Here is a 19,103-nt window from a genome sequence, read left to right on the forward strand (position 1 = left end):
GAAACGTAGCCATTTTAACGAAATGTCGTTGAACTCCGTTATCTCGGTACATGGAGTGAATGCTTGGCCTCTATTGACTCTGGTTTTTGCCCGTCTCCGGTCACTCAGCTGCTGGGACGAATAAGCAGCCGCAGTATTGGCAAACTCCATTTCATCCAGTACCAGCCTACAGTAGCTGCTCCGAACAACATGCAACCCTGGCAAAGCTGGTCGCTTATGAGCTGGTCCAGTGTAAACAGAACGTGACAGAAAGTCATTGTCAAACCCGTCAAAAATGTTTAAAGTATTATTAATTCAGATATATTTTTTATGGAAAAGCAATACTTTCCTTCTGTACCCCTAAAAACGCCCCGTGGGTGTATTTTTTTTTAAATATAGCTTTTAATTAAGATTCTACATATTCAACCTTTAATGTTACGTTTCTTTGTCTAATAATAAAAAAGCTTTTATTCTGAATGTTGAAGGCGGAAGTGTAGCGTTTTGCAAACCTCCTGATGACGAATTTCCGGTTTGTGTTTTTTTTGTAAACACAAGAAGGCAACTTAGGCGAGAGACTTAGGCAGAAACATAATAAACACGTCGCTGATACGGTCAACATCTCTGTCTCCAGTTGCTGAACCGATCACCGCAGAGATCGAGACTGAGCTTCGATTCCGAGCGGAGAGCGACGTCGCTGCTCCCGCCGTGTTTCCGTTTAGTTAGCTTAGCTCCAGTTGACGCTGAAAGTGTCTGTGCCCCTCAGAGACAAGAGGACCCTCTCATGGTGGTCTCAGTTCAATGGGGAACTGCCTATTTTCACAAGGTGCGGATGACCTGTCGCTGCTGAACGAGTCCGAGGGGGGCAGTCTGCCCGGAGAGCCTCCGCCGCCCTACCAGGTGAGCTGCTGGGGCTCCATTTAAACACACTCCGGGGATTTGAGTCCTAAATCTCAATAAATAATAAATAAATGCAGTAATGAATAAATGAATAGACTGTATCCTTCTTCTTCACTTCACAGCACAGTGAAATACAACATAAATAAATAAATGCATGAATAAATGGGACCTCCTACCTCATTAACATATGGACACAGAAATACAAACATATAGGGGAATAACAAATGTGTGAAATAAATGTAAAGCATTTATGTATTTATTATTTTATTTATGCATTTGTTTATTTTTACATTTGTCAATTTATTTCAGCATGTACTTGTTTGTTCCTGTATTTAGATATGCATTTGTGTATTCCTGTTTTTATTCATGCATTTATTTATTTATTGAGACTTAAGTCATGTTTAGTCCTCCATATTTGAGAGCCTCCGTAAATTAAATAATGTCTACCAATTAGCAGTGGTGGAAGAAGTATTACAACTGTGGTAGTAATACCACACTGTAGAAATACTCTGTTACAAGTAAAAGTCCCCAAAATGTTACTTAAGTCAAAGTACAAAAGCATTTGAATCAAAATGTACTTAAAATATAAAAAGTAAAAGTACTCATTATGCAGAATGGCCCATTTCAGAATATTATATGATTAGACTGTAATTATTGATATATTAATGTAAATATCACTTTAATGTTGCTGATGATAACGGTGGGGTAATTTAATTTATTTATATACTGCTGTGTAGCTTAATCTATAACAATGTTATTTGATTTGTTGAATATATCTTGTAATAATAATCTGAATCAATAATCAGAATCTATAATAGTAACTTGTAACCAGTAATTAAAGTTACCAAATAAATGCAGTGGAGTAAAAATTATAATATTTCCTCTGAAATGTAGTGAAGTAAAAGAATAAAGTAGCACAAAATGGGATCACCCAAGTGAAGTACAAGTACCTCAAAGTTGTACTATAGTACAGTGCTTGACTGATTAAATGTACGTATTTTCTTTCCACCAGGGATTATTATACCTGTCAACCAGTGTAAAGGCAAGGCGAGTTAATTCACAGCCCATTTAAGCAACAAGGTAATTTAGAGTTCTTCACATATAACATTAAAGGCACAACAATCAATGAGAATAGGGCAAGCATGAGCTAAAATAGGATACGAGGGGTATAAAATACAAGAAAAGAAGTTACAGTACAGTATAATAAAATAGTAATTTGATTTAACAAAAGGCAGCGTGAAAAAGGAACGTTTTTAGCCTTGGTTTGAAAAAAGTGAGAGTTGCAGCCGACCTGCAGTTTTAAAGGATATGTTGTGCATAAAAACTAAACTGCTGCTTCTCTATATTTAGTTTTGACTCTGGGGACAGAAAGCAGACCTGTCCCAGACGACCCGAGAGGTCTGGATTAGTTTATATTTTCGCAGAATATCAGAAATGTATTTTGGCCCCAAGTCATTCAGCGCTTTATAAACCAACAGTAGTACTGTAAAATAAATGCCAAACTGGAGTGATGTGATCCGCTTTCTTGGTCTTATTGAGGACTAGAGCAGCAGCGGTGTAACTTTTAAGGGAGACTTGTAAAGACACCGTTAAAGTAGTCAGTCTACTGAAGATAAATGCAGTGACTCATTTTTTCCAAACTCTGCTGAGACATTAGTCCTTTAACCCTTGATTTATTCTTAAGGTGTTAGTAGGGTGACTTGGTAATCCAATTAATGTGGCTAGTAGAACAAAGTACATTTACTCAAAAAGTAACTTCACCCGCAGGTGTGATCTCAACTCCAACTGCAGCATCGTTGAAAATGCAACAAAGTTTGCAGAGAGAAGGCTGCCCACCTCAGAGTAAAGGGCGTTAACATTTATAAATTTGACGACATAGAGACGTCTCAACTGGTCGACTCTACCTCAGAGTTGGACTTGCATTGACCCTTATATAATCCTCTCTCCAAGAAGGCTTGCTTCATAAACGTGGGTTGTCTTCTGTTCCTTCTTTTCCAGGAGCGTACCCAGTCTGTGCCAGTGTACCATCCCACCCCAGGGGAGAGTCGTCTGGCTTACCAGCTGACCGAGGAGGAGCAGGTCCGCATTGCCCAGCGAATCGGTCTCATCCATCACCTGCCCAAAGGCATCTTTGACCCAGGCTCAGACCCCTCTGACAAGAAGGTTAAAGAGTAAGTGTAAATGTATTGAGTTATACTTACCTTAGTTAAAACCAGCATTTAGATTCACGAGGATATGAACATCTTTCATTATGCACATGGAAGTTTTATTGTATCTTGTTCTATACTTTTATTGTACTTTATTTTATTAGAAAAATTCCTAAAAAAAGATAAACATTTTTTTTTACAATTTTGCATAAAAATGTATTATATTTTGCATTATTTCACGAAAAAATATATTATGTCTGGGGCAGGCCTTCTGGTGTGTGTGCACATATGCGTGGGGGGGGGGGGGATGTGTGTTTGTCGAAGGCAAAACACTCGCAATTTACCATGAATAAGTTTTCTATTTAAACAATTCAAAGTGGTGCATAAACACATTCTCTTCCTGTTTCTCCGTAACCGCATAGCCGCATTATGTGCGAGATAGAAATTAAACAAATCAATCAATAATTTCTTCTAATCGAGTAACTTGAGTTACTCAAGTAATTGTTTCAGCCCTAATTACATCATATGATGACTTTCTTTTTCCTTTTTCAACTTTGCTTTTTTTCAGCTATGCTTTTATCTATTTAGAAAACCTTAACTGCAGAGTCATCTGCTTATAAAAAGTTTAATTGAAGTGAAAGACTTCAGGTCATAAATACGAGGAAAAAAGAATGTCTACATGTGTTTGAAAATGTAAATACACAAGTCATTAACCTGAGCTAATTTGACAAAGATTATGAACCCGTTTTTCTCTCCACCAGGTGTGTGATCTGCATGATGGATTTTGAGTACGGCGACCCCATCCGGTTCCTGCCCTGCCTTCACATCTACCACGTGGATTGCATTGACCCTTGGCTGATGCGCTCCTTCACCTGCCCCTCTTGCATGGAGCCAGTGGATGCAGCCCTGCTGTCCTCTTATGAAACCAACTGAGCAGCCCCATGATGGCTGCTCCTGCCTAAAAGTAACTGCACCTTTTGTAGCCAAAACTGTCTTAGCTGTTTAAACAGGTAGCCAAGTTGATGTGACATTATGCAGATGTTTGAAGGGTGTTTAGGATGCAGACAGGTGTTAACTGTACCCTGCTTATGTCTGATAATATGCACCTATTTGGGCTTTGGAAACTCTCTGCCTTTTACAGTAGGACAAATATGCCAAATCAAGCTAGATGAAAAATATGGAAATCGGTACACGTAGCAAAATATTACTGCAAAGTAATTTCACTTTTGTATGCCTGACAGCCTATTCTAATTTGTGATTTTATGGTAATTAGATGCATGTCACCAATGTGATTAACTTCCCATTTCTAGACGTAATGTGCAATATGTTTGATCAACAGAGAAAATGCAGGAGAATTGTCTTGGTCAAGAGAAGTTACTGTGTTTTTCAAACAAATGTGGCCTTGAGTGTTACAAAAACACAGACTTCTCTACTGATATGCAATCATCAAAACACAAAACAAATATGTTTTTCTGAACAAAGTAATGCTATGAGGTCCCATGATGATCATTTATGTCTACAGTGCCACAACATAGAATGGTACCATTTAGATATTTGGAGGTTGAATCTATTTTATTTGACTATTCTGTGTCGGTTCAGCAGTATTTTTCCTTTGAAGCTGCTTTTATAAATGGAGATCTGTTTTTTTTGCCTTCCCACATTATGGATCCTCATTTGCTTTGCCTTGAGGTTGTGTTCTGTTTTGTTTAAAATATCTGTCCTTAGTGTGTCCTTCATTGTTTACTGTGAGTGAGATTTACAAAGACAAGATATGCTGTGCAATCACCCTAAAGCACCTTGGGATACCCCTCATCTGGCACTCACTAGCTTGTAGATTCGCGCGCGCGTGTGCGTGTGTGTGTGGGGGATCTGCATGTTGAGGTAACATTGTGAATTAACCCTGTCAGTCATAAACCTTGTTGTATTCCCTTTTTTTGTAGTTGGAAGCTGTTTGTTTTGTGTTGAAGGCCATCCTACAGCAAACAATGCATATCCAGAGATCCCGGGGGTCTGGTCTAAATAAAAATGCTTTTGTCATTCGGTATTAGCTGTGTACTCTCTGATACTGACTTTGTCACGTACAGCACAAACAAGTAAAATGTTAAAAGAGAAGTTACAGCAGTTATCCTGAATGTAAAGCATTATTTCAAAGATTTGAACAGTTTAGTATGCGTGACAACAAGAGGACATTTCTGATTTACTCCAGGCTGCTGTGCCTTTTAAGGTTGAGGTTAGCCAATTCCTGTGAAGTACAATCATCTCTGACATGACTTTTGTTTTTCTTTTAGTTGTCCTCTAGGGGGAAACAAATACCAGCACTGTACTGATTTGTGTCACTATGAATTAGGCCAGAAATTAAAGGCCAGGAATTTACTCTGGCAAAAATCAGTTTGTGTTTTAATTTATAATGTGTGCCATCGGTGCACTGATTTTAGGAAAAATCATGAAACCACAATAAAGGTGGATATCAAATTTTACACATGGATGATGTTGTCTCTTTCTTATTTGTAAAGACGTTTTACCAACAATTATGTTCATTAATTGTGCAATCATATGGACAGGGATTTTTTATTAGGCCAAGGGGCCAAATGCGCAGCAGGTTCATGGTTGGGTGCCATAACATTAGTGCAAATGTCTCAAATAAAATGATCCTAACTGTCATCCAGCTGGACCCTGGACATCAGCAGTGTCATTCCCAATATGATAAACTAGCATGCGTGAGCAGTGCCAACCAAAGCACAGACGAATGCTTCACAAAGTTGCATTAGGAAGAAGGAAGAGGTACTTTCTTTCTACAAAATATTTTATTAAAAAGGTATTTACAGTATTATAAGCACATTTTTACTGCACACTGAATAACAGTGTTGGAATTCAAATATCATTACACTCAACTTTCATAAAAACATAAATGTGGTTTGTAATTAAAAAAATATATAAAATATACAGTATTTTGTTATTTACAGGCATACTAGTTTTCAATGGTCTTATAGTAACCAATATGTTTCCTCCAAGGTAAAAGAAAGGACTGGAGTATTTCTGTTGTGGGTCTCCTCTAAAAAGCATAGATTCCTATACTGACTGTGGCCAGAGCCACAAAAAGTCCCAGCACCATCCTGAGCAGTGAGGTAGTTTTGAGGATGGCTCCGGAGCCTCCAGGGATCTGGAGCTGTTGTGTTGAACAACTCTGCAGGTTGTTTTCAGTGACACTCAGCATTTGCTGCAAACCATCAAAAACCTGTAAAACAAAGATGAGAACATCCATAAGCTGCTTCTGGCTTAACCAATTACAAGAGTGAAAGGTTAAACTTTTAACTATCATCCCTCTGTACCTGAATGTTTAACTCAAATGCTCTGACAGCCTCCTCCAGCACGCCGTTCCTCTCCTCCTCCGTCAGCTCCACGCTGTTCATCCGGCTGCGATACAGCTGTTTGAACAGGTTGGGGCTGGACACACCAGGGAACGCAAAGAATGACAGACCCTCGTTGCCCTTCAGCCCCATGGACTTCTGGGCGATACGACCTAGGACCTGCCCTCCAGACAGGTCACCTAGGTACCGAGTGTAGGCATGGGCAACCAGGAATTCAGGGTTTTCTTTGCCAATCTAAAAAACCAGGGATGAAGAGTGCTATTTCAGTATCAAACAGTAGAGAAACTATTATGTGATATATATGTATGATACAATGAAACTTACTTGTCTGAGCCTGTGAGAGTATCTTTTAGTGGCTGCAGGGACAACAATCTTCTCTCTCCAGTCTTGGCCGTAGAAGTATTCCAGGTCTTTCTCAATGGCGTCCAGTCTGGCCAGTTCAGCTGGGAAGTAAATGGGTGCGACACCAGGGTGGTTGGAGTTCCTGTCCATTTCTTCCTCTAAAGCCTTGTAGACCTCATACAGCGAGCATAGGAGGAGCTGAAGAAGAGGAAGCGAGGCGGCGTCAGACAAAAAGATCACGGTAGCCAATATCCTAAAAAAAAGGTATGACCGAGGTGAGATCATCCAAAAACAATCAGTTTAAAATGTCTTACCTTGTACTGTGGCAGGGTGACTTGTCCCCTCTGGAAGCTCAGCATCAGTTCCGTGTTTTCTGCCCTGACGTGACTCTCCTTTGTCACCTTTTTGATTTGTTCTGACAGATCCCTGCAAAAGGAAAATGGGTAGGAGGTGAGAGAGGAAGGCTTGAAATAAACATAAAAACAAAAAATGGAATCTCTAAAGTACAGAAGATATACATTATGCACCTAAAGATATTTATCTTATCCAAATCGGGCAAAGTTCAGCTGATAAAACATATGCACCTACTTTTGGATGCTGCAGCACTAATACATCATCCAAACTCAAGTTTAATGTACGCACAGTTTGAACACAATAATCTAGGATCAGTCTCTGCTGCCTGACTGATGGCAGAATCTGTTTATAGAGATTTATCTAGGGCTAGGGCTGGGCAATGTGGTCACAATCTTCAATCTCAATTCAGGTCATTTTCTGTCTCTAAAACGATGTATATCACAATATAGTTTTTTTTTAAATTCCAATACATAAATATATGAAATAACCACATTGTGACATTGTTCAAGAAACAATATAGAAAAATAGATTCAATAGATTTTCTTTTTGATGATAGAAGATCTTCCTTCTATATGTATATATATCATCTTCTTCCATATCACCCAGCCCTGCTATGATATGGAAAATGACTTTATCTCAATCCTCATGATATCTGCTCATGATATGTAATCTAATTGATCACATTTTACTTTGGTAATGTAAAGTTTGATTATAAAACCAACATTTTCTACAAAAAATGTTTCTGAGAAGTTTGAGTTATTGTGCAATTTAGACAACATGTTTGAAATTGCTTTGAAAGACAATAATTTATCATATGGAGTTATCCAGCCCTAATTCAAGGATGAATATTGCAACGCTTGGTGGTGAAATTTGAATGCAAGGAAAATTAAAGACATTAAATCACAGCGGCTCATTCTCACCTGTCAGTCACCTGCTCTGCTGCTGTCTGAGTCTTTGTCCCTATCTCCATTGTGGCTCTGAAAAAAAAAAGTTGAGCTCTCAGAATAGATTTTGCAAGCCTTCTTCCAACATTATACAGGTATTCAAGAGGTATAAAATGTCAGTAAGACGATGAGATTCAACAAAAACAGCACTGTAGGTATTATCTTTAACTCACCAGTAAGGATGAAGTTCTGCAGGTTTGGTAGTTTGGTCGATGTCCACAGTGATTCACTGTTGTCTCTCTTGGTGTGCAGTACAGTTTATGCTCTGTGTGCCTGCAGTCTTGTCCCTCTTTTATATGATCCTCCTCTGTCTCCTCCCTCCTGCAGCTGAATGAAAACAGGAACTTGGCATCACAAAACCTCAGCCAAACATGATCCGGCAACTTCAGCAAAAACAGGAGGAGGGACTCCAAGAGAGTTAACATGACACAGCAACTTTGAGAACAACTTGGAAAAGTTCTGAGGGAGGGACTACGGGATGTGACATGAGTAAGGAAGTATTAGTAATGCTTTGGAAAACCAGAGGGAGGGAGGGCTGACTGCTTAACATGACAGTGCAGCTCTGGTTCCAAAGTTGGATCAGCCGAGAGGAGGAGTCGACTCCTAACGTGAGTTTCTGAAGCCAGAGAGAGGAAGTGTTGAAACAGTGACTATTGTTAGACAAACAATCACATGACTGTTTCAGTTCGTTACATTTATGAACAAGTTTAACCACATAGCGCTCTGATAAGTCTATTAAAGTTCACATGAAAAGAAAAACCGTCAACAATAAGCAATACTGAGAAGATAGAGAAGTGTAATGTCAAACAGTGGAAGCTGCTGCCATTATAAAAGATAAACTGACACATGATGCTTTCTATGAGGTTGTCCATTCTTAAGTTTGTTTAAGCCAACAACTTGAATTTATCTTTTCGGTCAATAATATGCATGTAACTGCCATGAAACCAATCAAGCCAACAGTTCAGCTTGTTAAATCACAACAATCTGTGCAATGTTCATTAAGTGTTCCTTTTTGTAAACAGATCAACATGCTTAAATTCATATTTTTTTAAAGGTCTGATATTGTAAAGTGAGATTTCCAATATTATAAAGCAGGTTGAGGTGCTTTACAAATACTTTGAATTGATCAAAGCACCCACTCCACAGAGAAATGCACACAGCGCAAATTCAGAAACTGTGCCTTTAAACAACAAACTACACTGGAGATCAAAATTAGAGAAGTGTTAAAACTTGATTCATTCTAGAATATTGTTATTTTTTTATTGTTCAGAATATGATATAATATCAGATGTGGCCTTACAACTGCTGTCCTAGCATGTTTTTTTAAATAACCGAGGCACTTTAACAAGAACCTTTATTTTTTGAAAAAAAAAACAGTGAGCAAAATTAGAGAACAGTAACCATAGTGTCAGAAGATATGATTTAAACTATGGTTTATTCGGGCTATAGGATTCAAAAATGAATAGGAAGCTTAGAGGTCTTTGCTTTGAATGACTTCAGCACATCTGCGCCCACAGGACATCACTAGTTTCTCACACTGCTCTGGTTTGTTCTCGGTCCATTCTTCTTACAGTCTCTTCCACAGTTTAATAAATACATGCTACAGCAGTGGTATAGCCACAGCAGTGGTATAGCCACAGCAGTGGTATAGCCACAGCAGTGGTATAGCCACAGCGGATATTCTATAAAATTCTGAATACATTAATAAAAAATAACAGTATATAAGAATGAATCAAGTATCAATACTTTGTTCTCTAATTTTGATCTCCAGTGTATATTTAAGTAGAAAGTGCCAGAAGAGCGCCATTACAGTAATTCCCCGGCTGCACTGACGGTGCAGAGACGCAGAGAGAACAGAGAGCGCAGATGTGGCAGACCTGGAAGAGTTTGTTTTTTTATAATTTCCAGTTAGTGATAAAGTGTCTGACACAGAGAATCTCCAGTTGTTGTGTGAAAGAAAAAACAGACAGATACAAACATACACACATACACAAATGTACACTCAATACTCAATACTACTTATTTTATGTTTTGTGTTGCTTACTTTATGCTTGCTTTTACTTTTGTGGATTACGTTAGAGAGGCGATATTCCTTCTATAAACCTTGAGGCTTTTTTGAAAATCTCACCTGCACAACTTGCTCATTTCCTTCTGTTGCTGTGTCCCTGGAGATTTGTTTTAAATTTAAAAAAATCTGACCAATCAGAGCAGATTGGCCTTTTTTGGCAGATGGGGCTTAAAGAGACAGACGGTAAAATGGAGCAAATATTACATTTCTCAAAAATAACTGTGACATGTTGTATACGGTTTAGTAATGACATGTAAGTGATACAAAATACTGGTAATCCAATGCTGCTCAAAGAATGTGGACACCTGAACATTACTCTCAAGTGTAATTGATCAACATCTCATCCATAAAACACGGGCAATTAAAATGCTTCTTTCACTCATATGGAAAGGCTTTCCACGGGGTTTTGAATCTATAGCAGCAGAGTTTTGCTCCCATTGAGCCACCAACAGCATCAGTGTAGTCGGGCAAGGGTGCAGGTTTTCTGACACATTATATATGTAACAACTCTGTACAGTGTGCAGACATTCAAAATGGAAACATTGTATTTATAGAGCAGTCCTGAATATAATGTAGTACGTTGAGTCTATGGGGAATAAATTATAAGTCTTCAATATTAACATTGTTTTTCTTTATTATACTGACTAAAAATATCACTGCATATTCCCACTGTATTATAAAGATTTCCATTGATTGAAACTAAGGAGCCTGGTTCAAACCACAAAAAATAAGCCCCACACTAAAAGTAGGCCGATACAAATCTAGATACTAGCTTTTGGGCATAAAGTCTTATAACGCCCATCTTTTATTTGACATTAAAATTAAATAAATGTGATGGGATGTAGGGCTGTGATCTACTGAAGCTTATTGTAAACAAGTGAAAATTTAATTTTTGAGCTCAACCTACAAATATATTTAAAAAAAGACTATTCTTGGAGGATAATTATGAACATTACTCTCAAGTGTTATTGATCAACAACTCATCCATAAAACACAGGCAATTAACATGCTTCTTTCACTCATATGGAAAGGCTTTCCACAGGGTTTTGAATCTATAGCAGCAGGGTTTTGCTCCCATTGAGGCACCAACAGCATCAGTGTAGTCGGGCAAGGGTGCAGGTTTTCTGACACATTATATATGTAACAACTCTGTACAGTGTGCAGACATTCAAAATGGAAACATTGTATTTATAGAGCAGTCCTGAATATAATGTAGTACGTTGAGTCTATGGGGAATAAATTATAAGTCTTCAATATTAACATTGTTTTTCTTTATTATACTGACTAAAAATATCACTGCATATTCCCACTGTATTATAAAGATTTCCATTGATTGAAACTAAGGAGCCTGGTTCAAACCACAAAAAATAAGCCCCACACTAAAAGTAGGCCGATACAAATCTAGATACTAGCTTTTGGGCATAAAGTCTTATAACGCCCATCTTTTATTTGACATTAAAATTAAATAAATGTGATGGGATGTAGGGCTGTGATCTACTGAAGCTTATTGTAAACAAGTGAAAATTTAATTTTTGAGCTCAACCTACAAATATATTTAAAAAAAGACTATTCTTGGAGGATAATTATGAACATTACTCTCAAGTGTTATTGATCAACAACTCATCCATAAAACACAGGCAATTAACATGCTTCTTTCACTCATATGGAAAGGCTTTCCACAGGGTTTTGAATCTATAGCAGCAGGGTTTTGCTCCCATTGAGGCACCAACAGCATCAGTGTAGTCGGGCAAGGGTGCAGGTTTTCTGACACATTATATATGTAACAACTCTGTACAGTGTGCAGACATTCAAAATGGAAACATTGTATTTATAGAGCAGTCCTGAATATAATGTAGTAAGTTGAGTCTATGGGGAATAAATTATAAGTCTTCAATATTAACATTGTTTTTCTTTATTATACTGACTAAAAATATCACTGCATATTCCCACTGTATTATAAAGATTTCCATTGATTGAAACTAAGGAGCCTGGTTCAAACCACAAAAAATAAGCCCCACACTAAAAGTAGGCCGATACAAATCTAGATACTAGCTTTTGGGCATAAAGTCTTATAACGGCCTTCTTTTATTTGACATTAAAATTAAATAAATGTGATGAGATTTAGGGCTGTGATCTACTGAAGCTTATTGTAAACAAGTGAAAATTGAATTTTTGAGCACAACCTACAAATATATTTAAAAAAAGACTATTCTTGGAGGATAATTATGTACAAAAACAGTTTCAACTAAGCAACAAACAAGTGTCTCAGAACTGCACACGGGCGTGCTTCTGCTCAGGCAGCTGCAGCAACACGTTTGTCTATTAAATCAGTTAAGTTGACTCAGTCTAGTCTAACATGAATCAGCAGAGAGGCCGCGGGGGAGAGCAGGCTACTAAACGTGAGTCAGCAGCTTTCCTCCGCTCTGTACAGAGCTGTGTCACCGACATGGACCTGAGACCCGAGACTATCGGCGATAGAAATGGCCCGAATACAAGGTGTTTTATTTGGAGTTGTTAGCGAAATGTTACGTCGTTTTTTCAGTCGACAATACCGGATGTATCACACATAAAAGTTTCCCTAAATGAACGTTGGCTGTAACCTGGCAACGTCGACGGCAGACTTTGAACTTTACTTTTGTAACATGGCGACACAAACTTTTACTAACGCAACTCACAGCCTTATCCGTGTGTTTAAATGTTGTTGTTGCTAAATAACGACTCAAACCCTTGGAAATCCATAGTATGTTTTGGAGCAGACGTTTACTCTGTATTAGTAGTAGCATTAAAGCCCGAATCTCATGTAACGTTGGATACATAGAGAACCGTCAACCGTCATTGTTGCTAAGGTAACGTTAGCACTAAGGATGTACCGAAAACACCTAACGTAGATAACGTATTTTTTGTACAACCTTAGTGCTAACGTTACCTTAGCAACAATAACTACTTGGCGCTAACGTTAGTTCCTCACTACATTGCTCACAATGGCAATGCCAGAGTCCTTGTCCAGCTCAGAGATCTTAAATATCAATTTTCAAAAATATGTCCGAAAATATTAAAGATACATTTGTGAAAAAAATACATTTGCACGACCTTAACGATAGTTTACTGGCTTATAGTCAAGGTAGCCACTACGGCAGCCCTGCACAGATACAGTTGAGCCAAAAATGTATGTTTAACATATGATGTATACATATACTGTATGTTAATAATGATCCTTCAGCTGTGTGTATAGGCTGTAGGTAACCCTAGCTGTTAAGCCCAATGCAACTTAATTTAATAGAATATTTGTAGTGGGGGGTCCCACTTCATCTCTCTTTCCCCTTGGCCTAAAAAACGTTGAAGACTGTTTTGAAGCACTAAGGAGGCACTTTAAAAACTATTAACATGTTGATGTGTGTTGTGGGATTGTGCAGTGTCTGTGAAATGCGTGTTGATTGTGCAGTATGTGTGCTGCTTATTTTGGTTGACTGTGTTTCACATAACATCTAAACAAATTAAATACGGACTTAAATAGACATAAATAAAGCACATTTGATAATGAAACGGTCTTTAACTCATAACTGAATTATTCTGAAGTTACACTTTATTCTTCCTTACATTAAATGTACATGGATATTACTGCTGCTGAAATCGCTGTCCCTCTCCTCCTTAACTGTGCAGATGGATGGTGAAGCAGGCCCAGTGAGTGGAGGCAGCCAGAGAGAGGAGAAAAGATCCTACCAACAGAGTACAATTTATTGCCAAGTAGGTTTTTCACATTCAAGGAATTTGCTTTGGTGTACTGGTACACTGACAAGAAACATAAATAAAGGATGGAAAATACCATTAAAAAAATACAAATGTGTACAATGTAATATGTGTAAATGAAAGAGCTAGGCAGAATATATAAGTATATTATAGGGGACGAGCAAAGGTTAACAGTATTTAGGAATAAAAAGAATATGCAATATACAGAGATAATTGTCCAAAAAGATGTGCGTTTATTTAACACTTTGCACATGATGACGATGTTTATGTAACTTTTAAGAGTCCTAGTCAGTGGGGCACAGTGAATGATACACTACAGTCTGCTCTTGTCCTTGGCTACGGCAGCAGCGTACTATATGGTAATGGCGAAGGCGAGGATGGACTCAATTATCGATTAGTTGGCAACTATTAAATGAATCGCCAACTATTTTGATCATCGATTAATCATCTCATCTCATCTCATCTCATCTTCAACCGCTTATCCGGGGTCGGGTCGCGGGGGCAGCAGCTTTAGCAGGGGACCCCAAACTTTCCTGTCCCGGGCCACATTAACCAGCTCTAACTGGGGGATCCCAAGGCGTTCCCAGGCCAGTGTGGAGATATAATCTCTCCACCTAGTCCTGGGTCTTCCCCGAGGCCTCCTCCCAGCTGGACGTGCCTGGAACACCTCCCTAGGGAGGCGCCCAGGGGGCATCCTTACTAGATGCCTGAACCACCTCAACTGGCTCCTTTCAACGCTAAGGAGCAGCGGCTCTACTCCGAGTTCCTCACGGATGGCTGAACTCCTCACCCTATCTCTAAGGGAGACTCCAGCCACCTTCCTGAGAAAACCCATTTCGGCCGCTCGTACCCGCGACCTCGTTCTTTCGGTCATGACCCAGCTTTCATGACCATAGGTGAGGGTAGGAACGAAGATTGACCGGTAGATCGAGAGCTTTGCCTTCCGGCTCAGCTCTCTTTTTGTCACAACGGTGCGGTAGAGCGACTGCAATACCGCCCCCACTGCTCCAAACTCATGCTCCATCGTCCCCTCACTTGTGAACAAGATCCCGAGGTACTTGAACTCCTTCACTTGGGGTAAGGACTCATTCCCTACCTGGTGTAAGCAATCCATCGGTTTCCTGCTGAGAGCCATGGCCTCAGATTTACAGGTGCTGATCCTCATCCCAGCCGTTTCACAATCAGTTGGAGTAAATCATAACAAAAGTTAATTCAGGACACCTTCCGTACAGAGTGGGTCCACACCAAATCCTACTATATATTCTATAATCTTAAATGTGAATATTTGCTGGGTTTCTTTCCCCACTATGACAGGAAACTGAATATCTTTAAGTTCTGGTCATTTGAGGAAATCATCTTTGGCGTTGGGAGACACTAATTAACATTTTTCACCATTTTCTGACATTTTGTAGACCAAACAACTAATTGATTAATTAGAATAATTATCAACAGACTAATCGACCATGCAAATAATCGTAAATTGCAGCCCTAAACGAATAGATGTAGACTTAATCACTGATGTGGAGGAGCTGGAGGAACCGTATTTGGATTTTGAAGAATGTAGCAAGAGGCTTTAAAAGGGGGACTGCACTGTAGTTAGAGGAATGCTTGAGAAATTGAGTTTTTCAAACTTTTTAATCTGGAGCAGAGAATCAAAAGTCGTGATTAGCGGTGTGACAAATAATCTAGGTATTCTGATAATGTCTCTTGGCATGTGTTGTTGATACATTGACATCAATATTGTGCTATGTACTGTTGTAATGTCAGAGGTGTCCTTTACTCTGAACAGTTTCACTTTGGCAGCCTTTTTACAGTTTATGGCAGTGTGCTTAAATGCGGTGTGGTACACACTGTTCCATTTAAGCTCTATAAAACTATGTCATACAGTAAATAAAAACAGTATATGACTGATTGAATATTGATCCCTTGACTTAGGTTTATGTTTTCCTAATCGGTTATCCAGTGATCTTTATTAGTATTATAGATAACCATTTTGCAGTATATTACACATTGAAAACTAGTTATTTTTGATGTTTGGATTCATTTCAATTCCCCATGTGTGAAAGCTTATTATTCACTTTTTCAGGAGCCAGAAGGCTTGCTCAACAAGAAAGGGAAACACTCTGGTAAGATGCTTTTAAGGTAACTTTGTGTATTCACCATGTGTCAGCTGCATAGACTTTTATGCCGCTACACTGTCTCAGGAAGGAACCCCTATTGGGATTCTCTTCAAACTTGACTCTCAGATGAACTGATTTGATTTTATTAAAAGGTCAAAGGTCATCTTCACAGTTACATCATAATGTTCTGCAGAAATACTTTTTTTTTTACATATTGCAGGTAATAGTGGAGCCGAGCTTAAACTCAATGGAACAGAGTCCTATGACTTCCTCCCTGCTTATCCAGTCTGTATGCCACGAGACAGATGGGAAGAAAGAGGAGGAGAAGAGGTGAGAGAACAGGAGAGATTAAATACATTTTACTCTCAGCTTAAGTTTATTTCAGAATTTACTAATTTAAACTTCATCTAATTTTCTCCCTTCTTAACTTACTCATGCATAAACTCTCTCTCTTCAAGGATATCCAAGACAAGTTGTTGCATTCATGTTGCACAGCAGAGGGCAGTCCAAACTCCATGTTACAGTACTGGATGCACCCAAATAACCAGCACAACATGGCAGGCTGTCCTGTGACCAAGACTATTACCCCTCCTGCCACTCCAGTATCCCACAGGCCATGTCCATTTATACCTGTTCAAAGTTCAGTGACAGCCATTGCTTCTCCAGTGAGCTCTGTAGTTAATCCCATGGTTTCTAGCCCCATGACTGACAGCTGGAAATCCGTTAGTTCTATGTGCAGTCCCACAAATTCAGTCTGGGACACTCTCAGATCCACATCCAGGAGCCCTGGCTGCTCTGACCTGGATCCTGTCCGTGCTGCGGCTCACCTACACCTGTTGGGAGAATCCTTGTCCCTGATTGGACACCATCTTCAGGAGACAAATGTGAGTAGATTAAGTGTAGAAAAAAAACTTAATTTTCTGTGGAATACTTTTCTGAGATGCTTTCTCTGATATCATGAGCACATTTAGATAGCCTTCATTATTGGATATCCATATTTTAATCTTTCAAAGCATGATGTAACACTACTGAAGTGTTATTTCATGAGCTCCATCTTTTCTGTTTACCTTCTTCGACACATTAGAGGTGTTCTACCTGTCTGGCCCAGTGGCTGAGTAAATAAAACCTATTTGAGAATAAATACAACAAATAGAGATTAGTGATTACAGCTCACTTCTCCTGCATCCAGAGTTAACAAGACTAAATTAACACTAGCACAATATTTAACGATGCGTGTTGCAGCAATATACCAGTTTCATGGTATACCATGGTATGAATATTGACGATTATCATACAGTGTACATGTTCTAATGTACAGCATAGTTGTGTAATACCGTGTTACTGCTAAACCGTGATAGTTTGGTACTGTAAAAGTCTCATACTGTTGCAATCCTACATAAAAAAAAATTGTGACAAAATACATCATGGCGCTGAATAATGAACCAAAACAAATCAATTTTTATAGGTTACGAGTACCAAAAGCTTCCTGTTGTTTTCATTTCTGTACATTACAGTGAAAGAAGAAAGTTGGTGTTCACCTACCATCTAGCAGGTGTGCATTATACAAACTTGTATCTACATACAGATGAATACAGAAGAACAAAATTAAGTTACATATATTTATAATGTGAATAGTCTCTGAAGATTGAGGAGATTATATTATTTTTAGTAAAAAAAAAAAAAATATATATATATATATATATATATAAAAATACATGTGTATAAAAGTCAAAGTAACTTCTTTTCTACATTTATGCTTAAGGAAGCAAATGAGGAAGCTACATACATAGTTGGTTTAAATTAGCATATTTTGTATTGTACTGAAGGAGGTACAGATATTAAAACCAGTTTTCTCATACAGAATTTTGAAAAGAAAGAGACATGAGATGTTGTCATCCTAGAAATCAAGTTTTGACCCAAAGTCTCTCAACACACTGACTACAGGATCAAGAAGGGCAGGTTTCATTTAGCCTCATTAGAACATTAAACACATTCACTGCATTAAGAGATGATAGTTGCTTCTCTTTATCTCTCTGCAGAAAATGGTGAGTATGTCGTGTAGCTCTTCCCTGCTCTTGGACTCTCTGCTATGTGCACTGGCTCCTCTAATCTGCCTCACCGCGCAGATACCAGAGCTGAGGAGCTGCACTCCACATACACTGGTGAGCGATTCAGCCACTTAACGGTGCAATACACACCACATACTTTGCAAATGTTTGTTCTGCCAGTATGTTACATGTTAAGGAGGAAACACCTATTCATATTATTATTATTTTTATTATTTTCTAAGGCCTCCACCCTGGAAAATATTGCCTATATGATGCCCGGGTTATGAGTGATGATGAAGAGCACATAAGCACAATCTAATATTCCGAAAACACTATTGCTCAGTTTACACTTGGAAAATTAAATGTAATTTGTGATAAAACAAGATTTGTTTGCACTATGAAAAAGTTTTGAGAAAAGTTTATGTTTTACAAATATGCACATTTACTTTAATATGTTGGTTTACTTTCTTGTATTGGTTCTTCAATTAAAAGATGTGTGGAGATTTAATTATGTATGTCAATTTCTTTTTTTCCCTGCTTCATAGTGGAGATGATCAGATGTCGTATAGCTCTGCTACACAGTCTATTTCATGTTCTTGGATTTATATTCAAATATAAAAGTTGAAGAAACAAACAAATTTTGATTTTAAGGAATATAACTGCATCTTTAGCACCTCTGATGATAAATGTGACTGCATATAACCAGTAGTCAGAGGAGCCTCTAGTTCTTATCTTATGTTTCAAATTTTGATCCAAACCTGCAACACTGCAACCTTACCAATTAACTCATGTCAAGCTAAATACTGTACAGCATATGCCTAGAGAGTAATTTGCAAATTACTAATTGAACACAAAGGCAATTTAGTAAATACTCACGAAATGTCATAGTTAGACAACTTTAAAAAGAGATATATTATCAGTCTGTCTCTTCTGTAATTATTCAACACCTATGATCTGATTTTTTTAATAGACAATACGAAAGCCGTACAAGAATTGGAGCTTGTGTTGCTTCAATTCTCATACACTATGTAGGATGTAACTGCAAAGTACTATTTTGTGAACGCCTGACGTATGATGCAAAGCAAAAGC

At 38.3% G+C, this 19,103-nt stretch overlaps 3 protein-coding genes across 3 annotated transcripts; 2 read left to right on the forward strand and 1 right to left on the reverse strand.

The window, feature by feature from the left end:
• The first annotated feature begins 529 nt into the window (after positions 1-529).
• Positions 530-5,482, forward strand: rnf11a (ring finger protein 11a). The gene is made up of 3 exons (XM_083931743.1): positions 530-876; positions 2,875-3,047; positions 3,785-5,482. The coding sequence occupies exons 1-3, from the start codon at positions 778-780 to the stop codon at positions 3,954-3,956; spliced, it is 444 nt and encodes a 147-aa protein (XP_083787869.1). The 5' UTR covers positions 530-777; the 3' UTR covers positions 3,957-5,482.
• A 353-nt stretch (positions 5,483-5,835) lies between these two features.
• On the reverse strand, positions 5,836-8,308 carry hmox1b (heme oxygenase 1b). Its single transcript, XM_083935756.1, has 6 exons — positions 8,205-8,308; positions 8,008-8,064; positions 7,048-7,159; positions 6,716-6,931; positions 6,353-6,625; positions 5,836-6,258 (listed from the first exon to the last, which is right to left on the reverse strand). The coding sequence occupies exons 2-6, from the start codon at positions 8,055-8,057 to the stop codon at positions 6,076-6,078; spliced, it is 834 nt and encodes a 277-aa protein (XP_083791882.1). The 5' UTR covers positions 8,058-8,064; positions 8,205-8,308; the 3' UTR covers positions 5,836-6,075.
• Positions 8,309-12,509: 4,201 nt separating this feature from the next.
• hmgxb4b (HMG box domain containing 4b) lies at positions 12,510-18,375 on the forward strand. Its single transcript, XM_083932397.1, has 7 exons — positions 12,510-12,595; positions 13,760-13,843; positions 15,933-15,972; positions 16,187-16,296; positions 16,425-16,850; positions 18,006-18,128; positions 18,257-18,375. The coding sequence occupies exons 2-7, from the start codon at positions 13,760-13,762 to the stop codon at positions 18,299-18,301; spliced, it is 828 nt and encodes a 275-aa protein (XP_083788523.1). The 5' UTR covers positions 12,510-12,595; the 3' UTR covers positions 18,302-18,375.
• Positions 18,376-19,103: the final 728 nt, after the last annotated feature.

Source organism: Echiichthys vipera (genome assembly GCF_963691815.1).
Source record: "Echiichthys vipera genome assembly, chromosome: 2".
NCBI classification, from domain to species: Eukaryota; Metazoa; Chordata; class Actinopteri; order Perciformes; family Trachinidae; genus Echiichthys; species Echiichthys vipera.